Here is a 25,807-nt window from a genome sequence, read left to right as displayed (position 1 = left end):
GTTTGAATTTAGGTCGGTTTTGCCCTTGGGTTGTCCAATCGGCAGAAAAACCTGACATTTATGACACTTTAAGACGTATTCGGCGCATGCGCAGTACAGGTGTCATTACGCGTGTGGTGGCATTAAATGCTAATAATTACTTTTACTCAGCGTTTGTTGTTATAAACGTTTCATATTCTGAGTAGTCAGTTTTGTTCAACGGATAGTTATAGAGGTTAGTTACTCGGCATGAGATAACTCACTCAGTGTGCATTTATTTCTGGGCATGTGATTTTGAATGAAAATCTTTAGACACTCAGCATGGTATCACTCACTCAGCATGCATCATATCACATTTTTACTTAGGAATTTAAGACAGTGGATTAAACATACCAATGGCTTCTCTCAGTATGCTGAATTGCTCTCGTGCTAGAGGCTTTGTAAAGATATCAGCGAGTTGCTCATCTGTTGGTACATAAGTCAGCTTGATTTCTTCCTTGAGTACATGATCTCTGATGAAGTGATGTCTTATGCTGACATGCTTCATCCTGCTGTGCTGGATTGGGTTCTTTGAGAGGTCAATTGCACTTTTGTTGTCGCATTTAACTTCAATTGTCTTTGTTTGAACACCATAATCTTCAAGCTGTTGCTTAATCCATAGGACTTGAGCAACACAGCTTCCAGCAGCAATGTACTCAGCTTCAGTTGTGGGCAGGGCTACTGATGCCTGCTTCTTGCTGAACCAAGATACAAGACAGCTTCCTAGGAAATGGCATCCTCCAGAGGTGCTTTTTCTTTCCAGCTTGTCTCGGCCATAATCAGCGTCAGTGTATCCAATGAGTGTAAAGTCATGAGTATTTGGATACCACAAACCTGTATTAACTGAGCTTTGCAAATATCTAAGGATCCTTTTTACAGCTATGTAATGGGATTCCTTAGGGTTAGCCTGATATCTAGCACAATAACATACTGAGAACTGAATGTCCGGTCTACTTGCTGTTAAGTAAAGTAAAGAGCCAATCATACATCGGTACAACTTGCTGTCTACTGACTTACCATTTTCATCAGCACAGAGGACAGTGTCAGTGCCCATAGGAGTGGATATTGGCTTACAATGTTCTAGTTCATATTTCTTCAATATCTCCTTGGCATATTTCTTCAATATCTCCTTGAGTTCTCCCATCATTGACATTTCGAATTCAGTCTGCATTTGCTTGCTAAATTCCTTGCACATAGATTCATTAGTAGCACCAAATATGATGTCATCTACATATATTTGTGCCAGCAGGGTATCTTTACCCTTTCTCTTAATGAATAAGGTTGTATCAGCTTGACCCCTGACATAATTTCTAGTCAGTAAGAAGTTGGTCAGCCTCTCATACCAAGCACGTGGTGCTTGCTTGAGACCATACAAAGCCTTTTTGAGTTTGTAAATGTGGTTTGGGAACTTAGGATCCTCAAACCCTGGAGGCTGATTGACATAGACCTCCTCGTTTATTACTCCATTAAGAAATGCACTTTTAACATCCATTTGAAACAGTTTAAAATTCATATAAGATGCATATGCACATAAAATCCTAATTGCTTCTAGCCTTGCCACTGGGGCAAAGGACTCACCGTAGTCAATACCTTTTTGCTGACTGTAGCCCTGAGCTACAAGTCTTGCCTTGTTTCTGACTATGTTTCCTTGTTCATCCAGCTTGTTCCTGAAGACCCATCTTGTTCCAATGGTCTTTTGGCTTCTTGGATGTGGCACTAGCTCCCATACATTATTCCTCCTGAATTGGTCGAGTTCCTCTTGCATGGCATTCATCCAGAATTCGTCATGCTCAGCTTCGGCAGAGTTCTTCGGCTCCTGAACTGAGACGAAAGCTACATTGCCGAGATACTTCCTTAGTTGATTCCTAGTCATCAGCGTATTTCCAGCTGAGTCAAGAATTGCATTTTCTGAATGCCCTCTTGGGACTCTTATCTCCTTAGGTAGATTCGTGTCTTGTTCTACTCGTGTTTCAACATTCTCTGCAGAAGTAGATTGGTCAGTGAAAGTAATTTTAGGTTCACTCTTACTCTTGGTCAGCCGTTTTGTGAAGGACTCAGTAGCTGGTTCTTGATCAGCAGGTGCTGAGTTTGGTTCATCTTCTATCAGCGGCTGGTATCTTCCTGCAGGGTCAGTTTCATCGAATTGCACATGTATAGATTCTTCTAATACTTGGGTTCTCTTATTAAAAACTCTGTATGCTTTGCTGTTTGTTGAGTAGCCTAGAAAGATAGCCTCATCAGCTTTTGAATCAAATTTGGCTAAGCTATCTTTGGTATTTAAGATGAAACATCTACAGCCAAAGGCACGAAAGTATCCAATGTTGGGCTTTCGTCCTTTCCAAAGTTCATAAGGGGTTTTCTTAAGTATAGGTCTAACTAGAGCCCTATTTAGAATATAGCATGCTGTGTTAACAACTTCTCCCCAAAAATACTTTGGAAGCCTATGCTCATCCAGCATTGTCCTGGCTATTTCAACCAAAGTTCTGTTCTTCCTTTCAACAACCCCATTTTGTTGAGGCGTTCTAGGAGCAGAAAAATTATGGTCAATGCCGCTGGCTTCACAGAATTCAACAAACTTTTGGTTTTTGAATTCTCCACCGTTATCACTACGGATATGAGCTAATTTTAGGTCTTTCTCATTTTCAATTTTTCTAACCAAGTTTGAAAATGTCTCAAAGGTCTCATCCTTGCTGGTCAGCAAGATAACCCACGTATACCGAGAGAAGTCATCTACAATGACCAAGGAAAATCTTCTTCCACCCAGACTCAGCGACTGGACTGGACCAAAGAGATCCAAGTGTAGTAACTCTAACGGACGTTTAGTTGAGACAATGTTTTTACTATGAAAAGATTGTTTGGTTTGTTTTCCAGCTTGGCAAGCGTGGCATAGTTGATCTTTTTGAAATTTAAGTTCAGGCAGTCCCTCAACCAATTGCTTTCTTGCTAATTTGGCCAGGAGGTCCATGCTTACATGACCAAGTCTCCTGTGCCATAGCCAGGAATTTTCTTCCTTTGTGACTAAGCATACAGTTTTTGAAAACTTCTTTTCTAGGTTCAGCATGAAGACATTGTCTATCCGAGGGGCAGTTAAAATTAACTCATTCGTTTTTCCCTCATATATTTTACATCCAGTATCATCAAATATAACTTTTCTCCCATTATCACATAGATGAGCTACGCTAAGTAAGTTATATTTGAGTCCGCTGACTAGGGAGACAGATTCAATAGTGGGATTACCTCCAACGGTGCCTGATCCTACTATCTTACCCTTTCTGTTGTCTCCAAAACTTACGCTTCCTCCTCGTTTACGTTCAAATGTGATGAACTGAGTTTCATCACCTGTCATATGCCTTGAGCATGCGCTTTCAATATACCACATTTTTTACTTCTCGGCACATCTCAGGCTTACCTGCATTTTGATCAGTTTCCTTTAGGTACCCAATTCTTTTTGGGTCCTGACTTGTTAGATTCAACAGGTAAAGCATCATATTTTATTTTGTGGCGACATATATTGATAGTATGGCCACTTTTTCCACAGAAGTCACAACTGACCTTCTGTTTAGGATTCTTTACTGACTTGTCAGCACCCTAGTGCTGAGCGTGCCAGCACACCTTAGTGGTGTGTCCTAACTTCCCACAAAAGTCACATTGGACTCTTCGTTGGGGATTTTGTCTCTGCTGAGTACCTTGGTACTGTGTACCTTGATACTGAGTTCTCAGCGGAAAATTGTTTTTGTTTGGAACCTTTAATTGGTTTTGAATGGTTGTGACATCCTTCCTCAGTGTCTTTGAAACTGACTGGACTTCAGAGACAGACTCATGAATGGTTTTCATATTTTCATGCAAAACTGAGTTGTCCTGAAGAAGATATCTGAGGTCACTCAGTTTGACCTCTTCTACTTCATCACAGCGCCGACTGAGTGCTTTAATCTTCTTGTTACACTTTTTAACAAGTGTATAGAGATCACTCAGGGCGTTACCCATTTCATTTCTGAGTTGAGAGAGAGAGATTACCTCATTAGATTGCTCATCATTATCTGACTCATCAGATTGGTCAGCATGCTCAGAAATGCATGGCTCAGCAAGTTCGTCAGCCATGAAACATACTTCGCTGACTCTGTGGCCTCAGCTTCAGTGGATGAAGAATCATCACTGTCACTCCATGTTGCCACCATTGACTTCTTGCCATTCTTCTTGTCTTTCCTCAGCATTGGGCAGCTTGACTTGATGTGGCCGGTTTGATGGCACTCAAAGCATGTAATGGGCTTCGAGCTGTCCTTCTTGAATTTGCTGTCACTTGAGTCAGCCATATACTTGTCAAATTTTCTATAAGGCTTTTTGGAGTATTTGTCATTTCTTTTGAACAGCCTCTTCATTTTCCTTGTGAACATAGCCACCTCCTCATCGTCAGTCGAGCCATCATCAGTTGAGTCAGCTTTCATAACAAGTGATTTTTGCTTCTTGTCTTTGGATTTTTCTTTCACCTCGAAATTCTTCATGGATATCTCATGGGTCGGCAGTGAGCCGATGAGTTCATCATATTTATAGGTGGTTAAATCCTGAGCTTCTTCAACGGCTGTCTTCTTGGCTTGCCAGTCCTTAGGAAGACTTCTGAGTATCTTCTTGACTTGTTCTTCTTCAGTGAAGATTTTTCCAAGTCTTTTGAGCTCATTAATGATGTTGGTGAATCTTGCATTCATCTCAGAAATCCCCTCATCATTGTTCATTTCGAACAGCTCATACAATCTCATTTGCTGGTTGACCTTGGACTCCTTCACCTTGTTGGTTCCTTCGTAGGTCACCTCCAGCTTCTTCCAGATCTCCTGTGCTGACTCACAACCTGATATTTTGTTGTATTCTGCAGCATCCAGCGCACAGTGAAGCATATTTATAGCCGAAGCATGATTTTGTAGCTTCTTGAGATCATCGTCTGTCCATTCAATCTCAGCTTTAACAACTGACTGGCCAGCAACAACTTTCACAGGTATAAACGGGCCTTGGACTATAGATAGCCAGGCACTCATGTTTGTAGCTTGAATGAAGTTCTTCATCCTATTCTTCCAAAAGGTATAGTTTGACCCGAAGAATAGGGGAGGCCTTGTAATGGACAGCCCCTCAGGTAATATCTGAGTTGTCTGGTTTCCAGGGAGAAACCGAGTGCTGTTTTCACCCATGGTATGGATCAACTCAAGGTTGTTAGACCTTTAGTAATGAGCTTTTAGGCTCTGATACCACTTGTTGGTCCCTTGTAAGGTTGCAAATATAGTTCCAAGGGGGGGTTAGGAACTATTTTACCTTTTAAGATGATTAGGGCAGATTTCTTTTCTCTGAGAAAAGATTATATGACAGCGGCGCTGAGCAATCGACAAGACACTGGCTTAGTCAACTAGTGACTAGGTCAGTTTCATTGCTTAGGTTAGAAAATAGCACTTAGAGTCTATTCCTGAACTAATTCGTTGGCAACGCACAACTCAGCTTGACCTCTTTTACTTGGTCAGTTTTAGTTTGTATTAAGCAAGCAATATATTAAGGAGTTAAGGGTTAGAAATACTTCACTCAGCGAAGTTATCCAGGTTCGGCTTCTTCTAAGCCTACGTCCTGTCCCTGGAACACGTTCCGAGATTTCCAATTCACTACTGAGCTCTTTAAAGGTAGAGACTCGAAAACCCTTTACAATTCAGAAATTGAGTATGACAAGAGTACCTTCCTCTATACTTCTACTCAATCCTAATCTCTCCGCTGAGTACTTAAAACCGAGTACTCAGCCTCTCCTTTCTATTCTTACAAATGATTAAGATTTGTCCTAAACAACAATTGCTAGAACACCTTAGATGATTGAGGATCAATCACTCTAGACTTTTACACAAATGAATGAGCTTGTAGTGTAAGAATTTGCTTTGCTTTTGATGGAGAACTTTTGTACACGTTTGGTCAGCGTAACGGCTTTTGCTCAAAGTTCTCTGTTGAATGAAGATTCTGAATGCTCTATTTATAGAGAGCTGTGAGAGCTTCTGGTTATTTCGAATTTCGAAATAACCGTTGGAGGGAAACGGCTTCATGTCGCTTTCACTTAGTCTGCACAGCAGTTCTCTTAGCCAATCAGATTCCAGCATCTTCTGTTCTTCGGTCAGTGTGGCAGTATGTTCCTCCAAATCGGGTAATGTCACCCAGACAGTTTGCTGTGTCTTCTGTTCTTTACCAAAAGAGGAAATACTTGGTCTGGAAGTTGCTTTGTGGTCAGCGGCTGTCTTGTACGTTTTGTCGAGACAGCTCAGCAGCTTCATGCCGAAGTTGTCTACGTGGATCTTCTCGATCCTTCATTGCTGAGCTGCGTTTCAATACTCAACGGCGGCGTTTTGAAACACGCGGGCTGAGTGGCCTTGGCCTTGTTTGACTTGGGCTTTGACTTCCATATAGGGCTTGGGCCTTATGATCTTTGTGTCTTATAACAATTATAAACTCAACATTGAACAAACACATTAGTAACAATAAATCAAAGCATTTAAACTTAATGTGTTATAGAATATTTAATTATACTTAAATAATTTTGTCAAATCAAAATCTTGTGGAAAGGTGTTTCAACAATCTTCTCTGGCACACCCGCACCCTAACCACACGTGACAAGGTTGAAAATTAGCGTATTCGCAAAATATCGCTAACAATTTTTGGCACGCCAAGTGGGACATTTTCTTTAGGCTTCACCAAAAATTGAATACCCATCACACACATTTTTTCTCTTCACACTCGTTATCCCACTTCCACTTTACCAAAATTTATTAGCTATCGCTAACAATTTTTGGCACGCCCAGTGGGACAAACTACTTTTATTTAGGCTTTGCCAAAAATTTCAAAACTTTTCTTTATAGCCCGATTCACATTTATTTTTTTTCTCGCCCCACTTCACTTTACCAAAATTTATTAGCTAACGCTAACAATTTTTGGCACGCCCAGTGGGACCTTTGTTTTGTTTTAGCTTAGCCAAAAATTTTAAAAGCCTGTTTCTTTTCGTACCGCGTATATATTTTTATTCAGTTCTCAAACCAATTTTTTTTCATGTTATGTTATTATTCCATTAATGAGTATTCATTTATTTTCTTGTCCTTTCTTGTTTAAACTCGACCATTAACTCCAAGGAAGAACACCGGGAAGGATCCAATTCCATCCAATCCAGAAGAAAGTCAGAATCAGACCCGAGATCAGAACAATGAGCCCGGCATGCCTGAAGGCTTTGTAGCCGAGACCGTGAGCAATAGCGGAAGTGCAAACCAACAACCACCTCAAGGCCCACCCATATTCGACATAACACCACTATTAGCCAGTATGGAGAAGCAAATCAGCCAATTCCTACATGGATTTTCACAAACCATGAAAGAGAATCATGAGGTTATATGCAACGCAATGCAAGCTATCAATGAGACCCTGTTCAAAACTAGCAATGAGGCGGTAAACAATTCCAACAAGGTTCCGGCTCTCGAGGAGAGGATTGTCGATTTAACCGGAGAAATCGACAAAATCCCAAAAAAATGTGCCGAGCTGTTCTCACAAAAGTCAACATCTCAAGGACCGGCAGGCAACGGAAAAGGAACGCCGATCTCAGGCACCGGTGAGAGGTATACTCCTCCACCAATTCGAGAAGAAAACCTCAGGTTTAATGAGCGCGGTGATAGGATCAGCCCAGAACCCGTTCAAGTCCCACCACCTCAACAAAAGTTCAGGTCTCATATCGGGCCTAGTAACCATGCCGAATACTATGAGGAAAACCATACTCGTAATATGGGGGGCAATGGGAGAGGAACCAGCTTTCACCCACAACGGACGATGCACACACGCATGGAGCCCACCAACAACTTGGGAGAGGCCGAACGCATAAGAAGCATCGTCCAAGAGATTTATGGGCCAGCCGTAAGGGAGGTGTACCGACCCGAGTTCCAAAAACCGTATCCACGGCAGTACGATCAACTATATCCCTTACCTCACAACTTTAGAGTCCCTGATTTCACCTTGTTTTCAGGAGAGGAAGGGCAATCCACCATAGAGCATGTGGCACGCTTCACCTTTCAATGCAGTGGTTTGAGCATGGCTATGAACTTCGACATGTTGCGCTTACGCTTATTCCCAAGATCATTAACAGGACCAGCGTTCTCTTGGTACACCACTTTGCCATCCGGGTCCATTCATGGATGGGAACAAATGGAAAGGCTTTTCCATAACCAATTCTATCGAACGGAGCCCGATGTATGTGTGGTAGAACTTTCCCATGTAGTGCAACAACATGGGGAACCGGTCGAAAATTTCATTAATAGATTTAAGAAGATGCGACATCGATGTCGAATCAACATTCCCGAAGTCGAATTTGTAAAAATTGCTCAACGAGGCTTGGAATTCGAAAACCGAAAGAAATTCCAAGGGATCGACTTCCATGATTATTATGAGTTGGTAGCTAAAGTATCTGAGTACGAAGAGTTGATGAAGGAGGATCATTGGCGAAAAAAGAGCACTATGGGGAGCTATCAAGAAAATATGCAAACACATGAGGTAGCTATTGCCGATTTAGCAAACACCGGATCTCGGATGTGCCCCAGTTTGTTAAAGAACCCTAAGACACCAGACGTAGTCAAAAGGAGTCCAACCACTCAGTACACTTTCGACGTCTCAAAGACGGAAGAAATCTTCGATTATTTGTTGAAGGAAAAGTTCATCACACTACCACCTAGACATGTGATTCCAGCTAAAGAAGAAATACGTGGATGAGACTATTGCAAGTATCACGACAACTGGAGCCATAATACTCAAACTTGTTTTAGTTTTAGAAATGCCGTGCAGGATAGGATAAACCGCGGGATACTCCAATTCCCGAAAAAGAAGGAAAGCATATTGATCGATGATGATCCATTCCCGGTGGCCAACATGATCAATGCCACTTCACTAGTGTGGGGGGGCAAGGGAAAAGAGTGTTCCAACCCAAGGACTCGGCGAGTTTGGGTACCAAAGGCGATATCATCAACATCTAAGTCGAAGGAGAGTTCGAAGGGCCCAAAGAAGAAGGATACGCAACAACAACGACCACGTTTTGTGAAGCCTCCAAAGACATCACCCATCGACCAATGGCAGATAATCAACCATAAGAAGTTCCCAAGACATCTCTCAAAAAATGCGAAAATAAAATTAAGAAAAAGAGAGGCAGACAAAAGAAATAGTCAAAGGGAATCATCCAGCATTAGCCCTAGTGACGCAAAAGAAAAAAGCAAAAACCAAGAAAAGAGCATCCAAATCCGTGTGGGGGATTTCATCATCCAGACAGATTGTGCAACCACCTCTTTGACCTTACCTTCAAATTTTAGAGGCGAAGGCACTAAGAAGGAAGCCCCTAAGCTCGAGCACAAAGAGCAAGAAGATCTAGCGCCGAAGACGTCCGTCGAAGACGCTATAAGGAGGGTTTACTTTGACAAGCCCACTCCAATGATGACTCGCCACAATAAACCTTTATACGTTAAGGCTCATATAGATGCCAAAACAATATCCAGAGTGCTCATCGACAATGGATCAGCTGTTAACATCATGCCAATGAAGACGGTCTTGGCTCTAGGCAAATCGAAGGAAGACATAATCTCATCAGAGGCATCAGTTTCAGCCTTTACGGGAGAAATCACGAAGACATACGGTGTCTTACCTTTGGATCTCACCATTGGCTCTCACACCACCATGGTTGCTTTCTTCGTAGTAAATTCAACTGCAAGCTATCAAGCGCTTTTAGGAAGGGATTGGATTCACTCCAACTCATGCATCCCATCATCTTTGCACCAACTCCTTCTATTTTGGAAAGGAGAGGACGTGGAAGTTGTCCGGGAAAACGAGAAACCATTCAAAACCTACTCAAACGGAGTCGAAGCCTCCAGGAGATTGATGCAATTGGTATAAAAAAAATAAATAAATGGTTCAAAAAATCCTAAATACATTCTTTTGTGTACAAATTTTCAATTATAGTCAATTTATACACAAAAGAGGGGGGCAATTGTTGGCCCAAAATAAAATAAATTTTATTTTTATGTATATAGAAAGCTTATGTTTAATTTAGGGTATAGTTTCTATTTTTGTCTAGAAAATAATACACTTGTAAACTAACCGCCAACCAATGAGAAAGTCCGGCACTACGCAGGGTGTGTCTTCCAATACGCGGGGCATAGATCAAGCAACCAGAGAAGGTCTGCTTCAGAGGCTCCAATACGCGGGACGTAACCTCAGGGACGCCACGCGTAAAACTTGGCAACAAGGCGTTTCGAGATCAGAAGCTCCAATACGCGGGGCATCCATTCTCATACGCAGGACATACTTCCTTACGCGGGACGTAATGCCAAGTACGCCACACATATGCACCATCAACAAAACGCGCCAACTCTAGAAGCTGCACTACGCGGGGCGTAACCAAGAATACACGGGGCGTATCGTCTCTTCCGGCAGCAGTTGGAAGGAGTCAACAGCAGTTTGAGGAAGTTGAGGTAGTGGGATGATGTGGCATTGGTGGTTAGTGGTAGTTGGAGGAAGTTGAGGAAGTTAAGTTAGTTGGTTAGAGTTAGTTGGTGAATAATTACCAAAATGCCACTGAATAATTACCAAAATACCACTCCAAAATACTATAAATAGACCCCCTCCCCTTCATTAAAAATCACACTCAACACACAACAAAACCCCTCTCTCAAGCTCCAATGCTTAATCCTTAGTTTTGTTCTTTAGTTCTTAAGTTCTTTCGTTCTTAGTTCTTCAAGTTCTTCCTTTCGTTCATCATTTTTCGTAGCTTCAGTCCCTCCTTTAGCTTCCTTTAGCTTCAATTCAAGTTCCAAAAGCCTCTTTTCAACTTTCTCGACTCAAATTAGTGTTTCTAAGTCGTTACTCTGCTCAAGTTTTCAATTAGAATTTCCTTTCTAAAATAATTTTCCAGGTTCGTCCATCCTTTTCCAAAGCCCAATTCTGTCCATTTAACGTTATTGTTTGCCTTCGATCCCTTCGACAAAGTTGTTCCTAACGTCCTGAATTTCGATCTAGCCTTTTGATTCACTCAATTCCGTGTCCAGAAACTTCGTTTACAAGCTGATCTTTGTACCCCAAATTCTTTTAGCTATTCTGCCCAGAATTTCCCAGATTCGACTAGTTGTTTTCAAAGCCAGATTCCGTCCATTTAGAATCCGTTTTAGCCTTCGATCCCTTATAGAAAGTTGTCCTGACTTCCCGAAGTTAAATTTAGCCTATTTACTCGTCCAATTCCGTGTTCTTAAGCATCCAAACGAGCCTCCCGAAATTGAGGGTTAAATCTGCCCCATTTGCCTACCAACGTTTAGTCATTGCACAAAGCACATACCGTACGGGCCCGACCGGTTGCAGCTCTCCGAGGACCTGGCACCTACACCAAAATTCAACTTCAATCTGAGATAGCTATTGTGGCTCCGAGTTTGTTGTTGAATTTCAATTTATTTTATCGCATTTCAATTCTTTGTATTGATTTGTTTGTTCCAATTCAATTGATTACCTATATGTTTAATATAGAAATTTCTCAATTGTAATTCATTTCCAATTTCATGTTTCAAACACTTATTCATCAATAAAATACCAATTTTCACCAAATCTTGCGTCAATTTCGCATCTTTCAATTTCTTTATTTTTCACGTCTTCAATTTATTCACATTAGCTTAAATAAAACAATTTATCTACCAAAGTTTCTATAACGGCGCTAGAGACCCAAGAGGGACTTTTTCAATCCTTGCGTCCCTCGCCAATCGCTTCGATTAGATTTCAAGTTTTGGCGCGTAATTTCCATAAACTTAACCATTTTAATTGAGAAGTAATCTTCTCTGGCATGCCCGCACCCTAACCACACGTGACAAGGTTGAAAATTAGCATATTCACAAAATATCGCTAACACCACCTTAGTCGGTTTTCTCTCATTTTATTCTCAATAGATGTGACCCCCACTTTTGTGCTAATTATTTCATTACTCACCCGATCCTTTCTCGTATGACCACACATCCATCTCAACATACGTATCTCCTCCACCGACATCTTATGGATGTGGTAGTGTTTCACTGCCCAACACTCCGTACCATATAACAATGGTGGTCTAATTGCCATCCGGTAGAATTTCCCCTTCAATCTATTAGGCATACCGGGGTCACAAAGGAAATAGCACTCTTCCACTTCGACCAACCAGCTTTAATCCTATGAGCAACATCTCCATCTACTTCTCCATCCATTTGGATAATAGATCCTAAATACCGGAAGCAATCTGAAGCCTGAACAACTCTCCCATCTAGGGTGATTGTCCCTGCCTCCCTACTCCTATGGCCGCTAAACTTACACTCCAAATATTTTGTCTTACTTCTGCTCAACTTAAAGCCTCTAGATTCTAGAGTTTGTCTCCATAGTTCCAACTTCCTCTTCACTCCTTCAAACGTCTCATCAACCAACACAATATCATCTGCAAACAGCATGCACCATGGTATACCATCTTGAAGTGAACTTGTTAGTTCATCCATAACGATTGCAAAAAGAAATGGGCTTAGTGCGGAACCTTGATGCACTCCAATCCTAATAGGAAACTCTTCAGTCTTCCCAAAACTATTACGTACACTCGTGCATGCTCCCTCATACATGTCCTTTATAATGTCAATATATTTCCGCGAAATGTCTTTCCTTATCAAGGCCCACCAAAGTACTTCCCTTGGTACCTTATCATATGCTTTCTCTAAGTCAATGAAAACCATATGCAAGTCTTTCTTCTTATTTCGATAGTGCTCCATTAATTGTCTCATTAGATGGATGGCTTCCATAGTTGATCTTTCCGGCATAAAGCCAAACTGGTTTTCTGAGATCTTCACCATCCTCCTTAGCCTTTGTTGGATCACTCGCTCCCAAAGTTTCATAGTGTGACTCATTAATTTGATTCCCCGATAGTTGGCACAATCTTGGACATCGCCTTTGTTCTTATACAAAGGGATTAATGTACTTTTCCTCCATTCTGATGGCATCTTATTGTTTCTCCAAATTTTGTTGAAGAACGTCGTCAACCATTCGATTCCTCTTTCTCCCAAACATCTCTAAATCTCAATAGGGATGCCATCAGGTCCTACTGCTTTCTTCAACTTCATCTTACTTAATGCCATTTTGACTTCACCCTTTTGAATTCTCCGCATGCATTCATGATTTATCATATCGTGATGGATACTTATATCTCCAACATCTTGTCTGCAATCTCCATTAAATAAGTCATCAAAATAGGACCTCCATCGTTCCTTGATATCCTTATCTCCAACTAGGACTTTCTGGTCCACATCCTTCACACATTTAACTTTTCCGAGATCTCGCGTCTTCCTATCTCTCATCCGAGCAATTCTATATATGTCTCTTTCCCCTTCTTTCGTATCCAATCTGTTATACAGATCCCAATTCACCTTTGCTCTAGCATCTCGTATGACCTTCTTTACTTCCCTTTTAGCCTCTTTGTATTTTTCGTAGTTCTCGTCACTCCTACATTTCCCCAATATTTTATAGGATTCTCGCTTACTCTTTACTGCTTGTCGTACTTCTTCTGTCCACCAAGATGTGTCCTTACCCGGTGGCATGCTACCTTTACATTCCCCTAGAACTTCCTTCGCTACTTCCCTTATACTATGCTCCATCTTAGTCCATATCGAATCTATATCTAAATCCATATTACAAGTCCAAACATCTTTTTTGATCATCTCATCCACAAAATTTTGTTGATTCTCTCCTTGCAATTTCCACCACTTAATCTTAGTCTCTACTTGTGGTGTTTGTTTTCTTATACATTTCCTACTTCAAAAATCAAGCACCTCTACTCTATGTTGGGTTGTCGTACTCTCACCAGGGATCACCTTACAATCAATATAACTCTTTCTCCAAGAACTCCTTACTAAGAAGAAGTCAATTTGGCTCGCATTACCACCACTCCGATAAGTCACTAAGTGGGATGTTCTCTTCATAAACCATGTGTTCATGATACTCAAGTCATAGGCTGATACGAATTCCAAAATATCATTTCCTGCTTCATTCTTATCTCCAAAACCATACCCTCCATGAACACTCGCAAACCCATCTCGCCTAGAACCCACGTGTCCATTGAGATGACCCCCCAGTACCATTTTTTCATCCCTAGGAACCTGTTGCACCACTTCCTCTAAGTCCTCCCAAAAAGCTTATCTTATAGAGACATCTAATCCTATTTATGGCGCATATGCACTAATGATATTCACAACCTCATCCCCTGTCACTAGCTTGACACTCATAATTCTATCGCTCTTCCTAGACACCGCTACTACATAATCAATATACTCCCTATCAATAAGAATACCTACTCCATTTCTACCTTTATCCTTTCCTGAGTACCAAAGCTTATAACCCCAAGGAGCTATCTCTCTAGCCTTGGCTCCAACCCACTTGGTTGCTTGTAGGCACATTATATTTATTCTTCTCCTCTTCATAACATCTACAATTTCAGCTAATCTTCCTGTCAAAGAACCTATGTTCCATGTCCCAAAGCGTAACCTACTACCCTTACCCCTACCCCTACCCTACCCCTACCATTACCGTGGACTAGCTTATTTACCTGCAACCCTTGCATATTTGACACCACTCCCGGGTCCTGGGGTGGCGTGCCTTTGGGGCGACGACCTAGCAACCCTTGCACATTTATCACTACACCCGGGTCTAGGAAGTGCAGCGCGTCGCTGAGTAGGTAACGCCCCAACGGTATTCATAGTATGGTTCATGTCATAAGATGTGGCTAAGTTTTACACTGGCCGCCACAAACCTACCGCAATCCTCCTCCTTTGTCCGGGCTTCCACCAAGTAACCCTCACAGGCGGAGTTTAGGAGTAAAACTACTCCTAACACAAAATATTAGGGGTATTTTTGCACCTTAATCCGAGTTAATATTATGGTTTTTGTATATAGTTGTTACAGAATAAGCAAGTTTAGGGAGCTAGTGAAACACTTGCAAAGTTCAGGGAGCTAATCAATTTTTATGGACAAGTTTAGGGAGCTAGTGATACGAAATAAGCAAGTTTAGGGAGCTGGTGAGACACTTGCAAAGTTCAGGAAGCCAATCTACTATTATGGACAAGTTTAGAGAGCTGGTGACGTATTAAGCCTATTTTATATTATTATTTTTACATAGTATAATTCATATATTAATTTATTTAATAAAAAATAAATACATCCAAGAAAATACAAATCCAATTAATCTCTGATTAATCTCCGATTAATCAATAAAGGTTCTGTCCGCCCGATTAGCGTCTAACATCTCTTACAACCTTGACTACATGTATGTAAAGTAAATTAAATTGAGAACATTTTTAACATATATGAAAAATATTACCCTAAATAAAAAGTCAAGCTAAATTAAGAAGCAAAATTTAATTACATTTTTTTACAAATTATTTGACTATGGAAAGTTTATCTATTTAAGTTAAAAAAATTTACCAAACATTACTTTAAATGAAAGTTCAAATATTAATTATATGGAAATAAGAATTGATCCTATCTAATTTTAAGCAGAACATGTAAAATTTTATTTATTAGAAATTACCTTAGCTTTTTTTAGTCAAAGTTTATGATACTCTTTTCCTAAATTAATCTTTTATCAATTAAAATTTTAGGATAAGCATACAACAAAGAAATATATAGAACCTAAATGAAAAGAAAATTATCAAATTCTTAACCTAAATTTTAGGATAATTTTACTTTACCTTTTTTTCTACTCAAAGTTTATACAACTCTTTCTATAAATTACTCTCCATCAACAGTCAAAACCTATGCATTTAAAAATCTCCCAATTAGATTACAAAACTAGTTGTTACTAAATGCATTTCTACTTCTCCCACTCTTATAATTCAAAAGCATCCATATTACTTTTATTTCATTTCCATTCAAATAAAATTATAGCTTTGATTAGAGGAATTTGGTATCGGCTAAGAGACAAAATAATAACTTTGATTCTAATTATGGGTGACTAGACAAGTCCACCATCGACTCACCAATTAACCTTTCTCTGAGAGACAAAATTACTGAACTAATTTCCTTTTAATTAACATTAGTTAGGCTTTATCCCATGTTTAAATAAAGGGTTCTCTATATCAAAATAATAGTAATAGTAATTGAATTAGTTGGAGAATCTAATGTGTCATCATGGTCAGTGTAGGGCTTCCAGCCACATGTAGAAACTCTGGAAGTCTCTTCTCTTGGAAATATCTATTCTTGTTCTAGTTCGAGAACTTTCTAACATGTTCACCCAAGATACTCATCTCTTTCTTTTCGGATATTCTATCCTTTGATTGAATTATTCGTTTTATTAACAAAATATCTCTGCTCTTCTTTTTCTTATATACATGATATATCTACTGTTTTCTTACACAACAATCTCCACTGTAAGTGTTTGTTTTGAGAAATATGGTTGGTGAGCTTTCTTATTACAGTGTTCTTGGAGTCACTTCAGATTCTTCTGCTCATGATATCAAACAAGCTTATCGCAGGCTGACTATGGTATGTCAACTCAACTCTTACTTTGTTGGATGATATTCATTTCACTTTGAATTTGCATGATCTAATTTCCGCCCAAAATGGGAGTGGGTTAGAGTTATGAACTTATAATCTATAATCTGATAATCGAGTCGATTCCATGATTATAAGTTCATTCCATACCGGACCAGACCGGAATAGGCTTATATACATTCTCATTATGAGAAAGAAGGGGTTATTCGAGTGTATCTATTGCAGCAGTGGCATCCTGATAGGTGGATTAGAAGTCCCTCTCATGTTTTGAGTGAAGTCAAAATAAAATTCCAACAAATTCAACAGGCTTATTCAGTACTATCAGATGAAAAGAAAAAGCATTATATGATATGGAATTGTATGAAGAAGGAGAAGATGAGGTTAGTGACACAGATTTCATTTCATTCTTCATTTTTGTAAGTGTTATTCTCTTATTCTTTTTCATAATTAACTTGTCCTTGAGTTGATTGTTTCAGAGATATTCTGATTTTGTGCAGGAGATGATGTCTCTCATAGCCCAGGAAATGAGACAGTTAATAGTTTTCATCTATTTTTATGTTTCTCCTAATAAATGTGTATATTTTGGCAAGCTCATCCTAATTGAATTTGTTATACATAAGAAGAGGTATAACATGGAAGAGTTACACGCAATATTCACAGAAATGGTACAAGGATTCCAACAATCTCCAACCTCTTGTTGTGGGTCTGATGATTACTCCAGAGTCTCAAAAAAGGGACCTTGGGAATATGATCCAAATACAGTGATGAATTCTCATTTTAGCTATGGAATTTTCTGAAGCAATGAGTGGAGTGAGTTATGAAGGAGGAAGAAGAGGAGTTCTTTCAACAACAATCTGTCCAATGGTTTGTTGGATTGGATCGGATCGGATTGGACTGGATAACCATTTTGTAAATTAATGGCTTGGGCTGATGTTTCTGTGCACAAGTGTGTTCATATTATGTTCAATGGAACTGCTTGGGTTTAGTCTATTTGTGGGCTCATAGATGGCTTAATTGGCCCTATATGCAGAATTCTAATGACTTTTCTTATGAATATGCTCATTTCTGAGCTGCTGCTTTTTTTTTTAATTAATATATAATTACATAAATTTGTAACCTATTAAGTAAATGAGTTTGTTAATTTCAACTTATTTCCACAAGAAATTATTAGTGGCACTGCAGTACAAAAATTAACATGTGTAATTAAAAGAAAGTTTTTATTGATGATATGATATGTACCATACTATACTTATTGATTTGTTAAAATTCAATCTAATATGCATTTAGCATGTTGATGTTAAATTATCAAATAAGGATGTTAGAAGCTAAAATTGATAAGTTTATATGTGATCGGACTTAGGTTAGATGAAAGATAGACAATACTTTCTTTATAGAATTATAATCCAATTTTACATTAAACCATAAAATCGAAATTAGTGGTATACTAATCTCCCAATTGATCACATCTAGTAGCTCTTTAGATGCTAATTATGATCCAAAGACTAATTACTTGGCACCAAAGTCTAACCCTGGAGAGAATTTGGCCAATCAGACTCAGACTGAGACTCAGACTCACACTTAGACTCAAGAGAGAGTTGACATTGCATATTTCACCCGGCTGCCAAATGTTGTAAAAGAGTTAGAAGTTGCAATACTTAATGATGAAAGTGAGGCATGATTTCACACTTCACCAGAGTGAATTTTACACCCCTAATGTTTTGCAAATTGGACCAATTTTACCTCGTTAAAAGTTGGGTTAATTTTTACTCATTGTGTCAATGGAACACTGTACGCAAACATGAATCTCGTTATTTCTACTATGTGTCATATCATCATTTATCAGTAGCGGATTAAAGACCCATGTACAAATTCATAAGAAATAAAAAAGGTTAAAAAATTAAAAATTTATCTTGTGTTCTATACCAAATCAAAGATATATATATATATATATATTTTAATTTGTTACTGATGATCGGTGATGGGGAAATGAAATGAATATAATAATACTCATGATTTCTCACAATACAATTGTAGTTAGAAATAGATTTGGTTTAACTTGCAAACATTAGAAATGCAATTGTACCGCTCATAAGGTTAGAGGTAAATTTTATTATTGACCACCAAAGTTGAAGGCATTTTTATAATGTATATCTTAAGAAATACTATATATAATGTATCTGATAAATTAATTAGGTATACAGTACAAAACCAGTGGTATAGTTATTGTGAACAATAACTTATTTGTCACTTAAAATGAAGTAATTTTATATGACATTGAAAGAATATAATAAAGTAAATTATATTTATGGTACTTGGACTTTGACATATTTCAGATTTCGATATTTGGACTTTACTTTTTATACTAACAAAAAATATGAATTTAATCCTTTAAAAAAATACATGAACTTAAAATCTAAAATTATATATATTTTTTATTTTTCTTTCCTCTGTAATTTAAAAAATATATATAATTTTCGTATTTTAAATATTTTTTAAAATATTTTATTTTAATAATATTTTATTAAAATTGTTTAATTCTTGTATTATAATTATTATATTTTAAAAAATATTGTTAAAATAAAAATGTAATTTCTTATTTTTATAATTTTTTTTAAGGAAAGCAGTTCAAATTTGCTCATATCATTCTTCGAGAAGTGTAAATTTACTCTTAACATATATAATGTAAACATTTTTCTCTAATATTTTCATAGAAGGCAAATTTTACCTTTGTTTAACATAAAATTTGAACGGACTAGTTTAACTGTTATTTGACTATCACATAAGAGCTTTTAATATCACCGTCAATGTCGAATCTAATTAATATGGACTCCTCTGCACCGTTAGAATTATCATATATTTATCAGGTTCAACATGGACAACCCAAATGATTATTTTATGGATTCATTATGTAAATTGTTTTTGTACTTGTCTGATGATATTTTGGGGGTTGTTACTACATTGTTGTAAATCATGTCTCTACGTTGCCTTACGATTATTTTGGGTACCATAAACAACCAATAACTTATGCATAGTTGAACTTTAATTGTCATAATGAAGTTGAAATACCCCCTAGAAAAACTTTTGAATAAGGATGACAAGTCAAAAACAATTCTAATAAACACTTCCTTGTGAGGATTGGTTGGGATGCTAAAGTCAGTAATAATTCTGACAATAAACTGTAAGCACAAAAGTAAGGAATTAGTTAGTGTACCTTGAATACCTCAGAGTGGGGGTATTTATATTAGATTCCGTAATGAGTTTGGGGAAGAGAGTCTGAAACTGTTCAACCGAATGATTTTCGATGAGGCCTCAATTAATAATTTTTGTTTATAATATGTACTCAATTGATAATTTTTGTTTAGAATGTTTCCACGGAACTTCAAACTAAGTAGTACCTGTACGTAGGATTCTATAAAAAAAAAATAGTATGTAGGATAAAAGGATAATTAGGAAAGTATAGAAGCAGAGTTTGTTATTTTTATGTTCCCATTCTCTGCCTTATTTTTCTCTTCTCTTTGCTATTTCATTCAATTCGTCCCACTACAAATTTCTTTTTTCCTTCAATCAAGTTTTTATCTTGAATAATGACCAAGAAAAACAAAATTTTGAAGTTGCAGGAAAAAGAAGATCGCATTAGTGCTTTGCCAGACACCCTCATTCAACATATCATCTTCTTTTTGCCATCAACAAATGAAGCAATTCAAACTACCATTTTATCAAAGAGTTTCCATAATCAATGGACTCGTGTTCCAGTTCTAAATTTTTATTCCTCGGGTATGTCTGTTGAAAAGTTCTCTACATTCATTGACAACGCCCTACTTCTCTACGACTCCTCCAAGATCCAGAAATTCCACATACAATCAGATTGTAAGAACGGTGTTGGGGATCCTAATTACTGGATTGCAAAAATCCATTTTGCAATCAGTAAAGAGGTGGAAGAGCTAGTTTTGCAATTCGGTTTGGGTTATAATCATAAACAATGCAAGTTGCCTGAATTCATTTTCAAACATGCTTCCTTAGTTAAACTCCAGACATATTATTGTAATTTTGATTCTATGCCTAATGGAACGCTAAGCTGGAGACATCTCAAGGCATTGAATATAGAATATTGTACCTTGCCTCATAGAGCAATTGAGAATATTCTATATGAGAGTCCGTCACTTGAATCGTTGCAATTATCTTACAATAATCCATGTGAATCCAAGGTTATTGTTTCCACGTCTTTAAAAAAATTAATGTTGAAAGATGTTTGGATTTGTCTTCTTGAAATTTCTTGTCCAAATCTTAAGGAATTGAAGCTTTTAGGTCATTTTCTTACTTGGACCCCACCTAATAAATTAATGAATTGGCCGTCTTTAAATTGTACTACTCTTGATGTTGAGAATTACGAAGTGGAGATCATACAACAACTTCATCATGTCAAGGAGCTGAAATTCGGGAGTCGGTTTATCGAGGTAAGGAATAAGCTAAACATTATAATTTTGAAATTAAATAAATTAGTAAAACCATTAATATTTCCATTTTCAAATTATGTTTCCAGACACTATCAGATAAGAAGTTTGGAGCTAGGCTATCTTCTCTATTGTTCAACAACAAATCCTTAACTCTCGATAATCCTAATTTTGAAAAGCATTATGATGGAATCACATGTGCACTACACAGTTTGTATCTACTTGAGATATTAGTTATAAAGTTACCGATTTACAAGGTAAAGTATATATTCAGAACCACTCATTAATTTAAATTTAACTAAACATTTAAGGTGTTTGTTACTGTTGATGTGGATTATGTACAACTCGACTTAGTACATATAGGCAACTCAATCGTCCAACTTGTACTTAAAACTAACTTTCTGCCACCTCAACTTATTTAGAACGTGTTTAACATTGTTTGTCCATATCCTAAAAGCAGCTTTTCCAATTTTTCAAACTAAAAACAGTTTTTACTAAATTCAAAACTGCCTTTTTTAAAAGTTGAAAAACTAGAAAAGCTGTTTTTAGTAAAAGCTACAATTTGTAGCTTTTACGAAAATAAATGGACAATGTCCCTGTTTGGCAATTAGTTGTTAGCTGATGACTGATTACATTAGCTGTTAGCTGATTACCTTTTTTGTTAGCGGATTGTATGAACTTGTTTGGTAAAACTTAGCTGATTGCTAATAAATCTTTGTATAAAATGACAAATAAGGACATGGTAAAACATGAGTTTTTTCAAATTCACTTTTTGGATCCAACTCTTTCAAAGCTCTCTTCACCAACCACAATTGTTAGAGGTTTGACTAGTCAAAACTTCTAATTTTACTCTTAAAAACTCTTTACCAAATAAGACTAATATCCGGTTTGCATATGGAAATAAGGGTTAGCTATGGAAGTTGAGGGTTGAAAGTATAAAGAGTCATTAATACAAGTTGAAGGGCTGAGTTTATATTAAGTTGATATTGAAACTTTTCTTAACTTTCTACTTAAGTTACACAATTAACTATAATCAGCTATATATTTGGTTTGATGTCCGGTCTGATTTGATTATGATAACATTGGCTATAACATCATGAATTTATCATTTCCATTTTGTGAATAAAAGAATTAGTACAATAAAAATGTAATATTACTAAAACTTTTTGGGTTTGAAATTTAATGAATTAATAATTTGAATCATGCCACATCAGAAATTGTCTATGAAGCAGCGATAGGAATACACATACTGATACATCAAATGACATTTAAAAAAATATGAGACACATGTACGATGGAAATAAATCATATATATATATATATATATATATATATATGCATTAATTCATAAAAAAATAACATTCAATAGTTCGAACTATTTAAACTAAACTATTTTAAGACATTTTCATGATTTTTCTATAAACATTTAGCAATGATTAGCATTTAGTATTTTTTTTTTTTTTTTTTGCAAATTAAAGCGTGAGTTCGGACTAGTTTGATTAATTATTTACATTAGAGATTTATATATGATAATGGTATTATTCCTAGTTTATATTACACCGAGTTTTTTTACCTAGTTCGGAACTATGTATAGAGGTAGAGTTAGGCTAGGTTTATTTTAATGGTTTTTGTATGTATATATTTTGACAACTTTCTCTCAAGGAATATAGGAGTGAATTATTTCAGAATTCAACATCTTTCAATATATTAATTTTTTTTTTATATTAAGCCCTATTTTTGAAAAGTTATTTAAAAAAACCCTAAACTTTACCAAATTTACTCTGAAACGTATTTGGAAAGTATCTCCGCGTATCCATGCATATCCACACCATAGTATCCCTATAATTAAAAGAAAAAAAAGAAAAAAGAAAAAGAGGGATACTTGTTTTGCCATATCCGGTATATATCTCGATGTATCCCCAACGTATTTGTATCATATGAATATGTCAACCTCTTAGAAGTATCGATGCTTTATAGGAAATTATTCTTATAAATTTCCATGTAGTGTTTAATTCTTGGGACTAATAATAACTTTGTCTTCAGTCTCAAATGACTACAGATCTTCGAGACTTGAATATTGTTTCTAATGAGAACTACTGGGATTCAAACAGAACAACTTTTAATTGCTTGGCTTCACATCTAAAGATTATTGAGATCAACGATCTCTCGGAGAGTGATGATAATTGGAACCTTGTTCTCAACTTTGTTGAGTTCCTTCTCAAGAATGCAATAGTACTGGAAAAGTTGGTTGTAATATTAAAAGACGTTAGAAATGATTTTATGATTGAAGTTTCTCAACAATTATCAAACTTCCCAAAACGTTCAAAACATGCAATGGTGGAGCTATTATGTTCAAATTAACTTGGGGATTGAGAGGATACATAAGATCCGTCACACCGTTGGGTCTGATTAAAATTAATTTGTATTTTTCGGTCCCTTGCGATTAAAAATGTTTTATCTTGCACTCTATTGCTTGAATAATTGGAATTAAGGTGTTGTTCATTCAATCGTCTCGTCATTGAATTATTGGAAAGATTCCATATCTTTGAAAAGATTGGTTTTGTTTGCCATTGTAGTTGTTGGAAATTTTAGGGAAAATAACAGTTTACATGTTAATTTTCATCACTTTTGAGGCTTATATACACAAGGTTAAAATTAGACCCGGTAAAGTGACACACGACCCGATGACACGACACAAACACGACATGTTTTTTTAGTGTTAGTGTTTAGGGTTTTATGACACGACACGAAAGTTGAAGTGTACAGTTGTGCTTGGATGGAATAAAAATATAGGCTTTCTTCCCACATCCCACATAGGAAAATTGGAGAGAGGCCGCTTCGAAATGGGCATTAAAGGCACTAACGGCCTGAAATAAAGAATGTATCATTAAATACATTGAAGGGCATTAAATGAAGGTCTACTTCGATGGTTGTGGAATCTAGTATAAATACTCTCACTATGAGGTATTTAAGGTACACTTTCTGATTCCCGACTATGTGCTTATTGTTTATTCTTAAGCCATTACTAACTTAAGCATCGGAGTGTCCTCGGCCGAACCCAACCACGCCTCACAGGGAAGAGCTCCGATCAATGATCATCATAGAATGTCTTCCTTAATTGGATCTGCTAATCCCTCAGCCACCTGCATGGGCTTACCCTCTGCTAACCAAACTGTCTCTAATGATCCAATAGGCTCCCCTTGTTCCTTCAAGGAGGCAACATACGTATGATGTGCTACCAATTGGTTCCCTTGGATGATAGCCATTCCTTCGTCCATGAGAATTTGCCAAGCCGGGTGTCTAATAGATAAGGCTCCTGCGGAGCTTGATAAGAGTGGCTTCCCAACAATGGCATTGTACGAAACATGGTGTCGACTACTAAGAACTCTTCTTACTTAGCCACTTAGGCCCTGAATCTACAACTTCCACCTCTAGGCTGATGATTCCAAGTAAGGGAACCGTGTGGCCATTAATCCCCACAAGGGGGGCCATGCTCTTATTCTGCTTCAGTTCCCTAATGTTGAGGCCCTCGAAGATCTTTGTTGATCCGACGTCGTGTTGAGCCTACAAAATAGTGTGCAGGTCAAATGGGCCAAAGTCCGGCAAATCCGCTCCGATATCTAAGTTAGTTTCTGGTTTAGGAAAGAATGGAAAGGTACAAACTAGTTTAGGGATAATAGTCCACGTATCAAACCTTATGTCTTTACATATTTATTTATAGTGTTCAATTAGGTTTACGGTTGTCACCTTGATGGGAATCCTTACGAAGCTAGGATTCTTGATCCCTTAAAGAGTCCGAATCTTGGGAGGAATCCTTTGTCTTGTAAGTTTCTAGAAGATCCCTTGAAGTTTCGAGGTTAGAACCTCGTAGGTCGCGATGGGTTACCGTTCGTTAGGCTTGGGCCATGGTGGTTATCTATGTGCTATTGAAATGGGTCAATGGCCATCTTGGTGTTATGTGGGCCCTTATTACGATTGGCTTGGGCCGCAATGAGAATGTGATGACGTCACACGTGTGACATCACAAGACATCACTTAGCTTGGTTATGATGTTACAAAATATAAGGAGAATTAATGGTTCCAAACATTATAAAATAGGGTTAAACTACATATATAGATGTCTTGTTGTTTCGCCGATTTACAGATGGGTACTTGTTATAATTTCTTTTAATATAAATGCAACTTTGTGATTTGCGACGTTACCAAAATCAAGGCAATTGTCTTAACTCTGTTAAAAGGAAAAGTTAAATTTTCGACACTTCTTCTTCTGGAATTGGATTCCAGCCTTTTGAGAATTGTAAAAATTCCAAAATCAATCGGTGAAACCACATGGTTGCGTTTGTAAATAAAAAAGTATCACATGTATCCATTTAGAAATCCGTGAAACCACAAGACATCTATATATAATTGATCCTATAAAATATAAGGAAAATTAAAGCTTGCAACGTTACCAAATATAATAATTTTTAAATCGTTTATTTTCCCTATCTTAATTCTCATAACCATTATTAATTTAATAAAAATTAAAGCAATTTGAAACATCATTTATCATAGCAAAGGCTTAATACAACAGTTGTCCTCTGAACTTGTCCAAAATGGTTGATTGCCTCCCTGAACTTACATGTTGTCTTATTAGCTCCCTAACTTGCTTAAAATATCGTAATTAAGTCCCTAAATCTATAAAAAAAAAGCTATGAAAATGTATAAAACAGAAAGTTCATTTGTTTTAAAGACTTAAAATCATGAATTAGGTCTTTGTTTTTTAAGTTTTGATTTTTTTT

At 37.3% G+C, this 25,807-nt stretch overlaps 1 protein-coding gene across 1 annotated transcript; it reads left to right on the top strand.

The window, feature by feature from the left end:
- Positions 1-16,249: 16,249 nt before the first annotated feature.
- Positions 16,250-17,644, top strand: LOC136227425 (uncharacterized). Its single transcript, XM_066016086.1, has 3 exons — positions 16,250-16,566; positions 16,801-16,955; positions 17,073-17,644. The coding sequence occupies exons 1-3, from the start codon at positions 16,474-16,476 to the stop codon at positions 17,077-17,079; spliced, it is 255 nt and encodes an 84-aa protein (XP_065872158.1). The 5' UTR covers positions 16,250-16,473; the 3' UTR covers positions 17,080-17,644.
- Positions 17,645-25,807: the final 8,163 nt, after the last annotated feature.

The sequence above is a fragment of the Euphorbia lathyris genome, chromosome 4, assembly GCF_963576675.1.
Source record: "Euphorbia lathyris chromosome 4, ddEupLath1.1, whole genome shotgun sequence".
Classification (NCBI taxonomy): Eukaryota; Viridiplantae; Streptophyta; class Magnoliopsida; order Malpighiales; family Euphorbiaceae; genus Euphorbia; species Euphorbia lathyris.
This window is presented reverse-complemented; position numbering and strand designations above follow the sequence as displayed.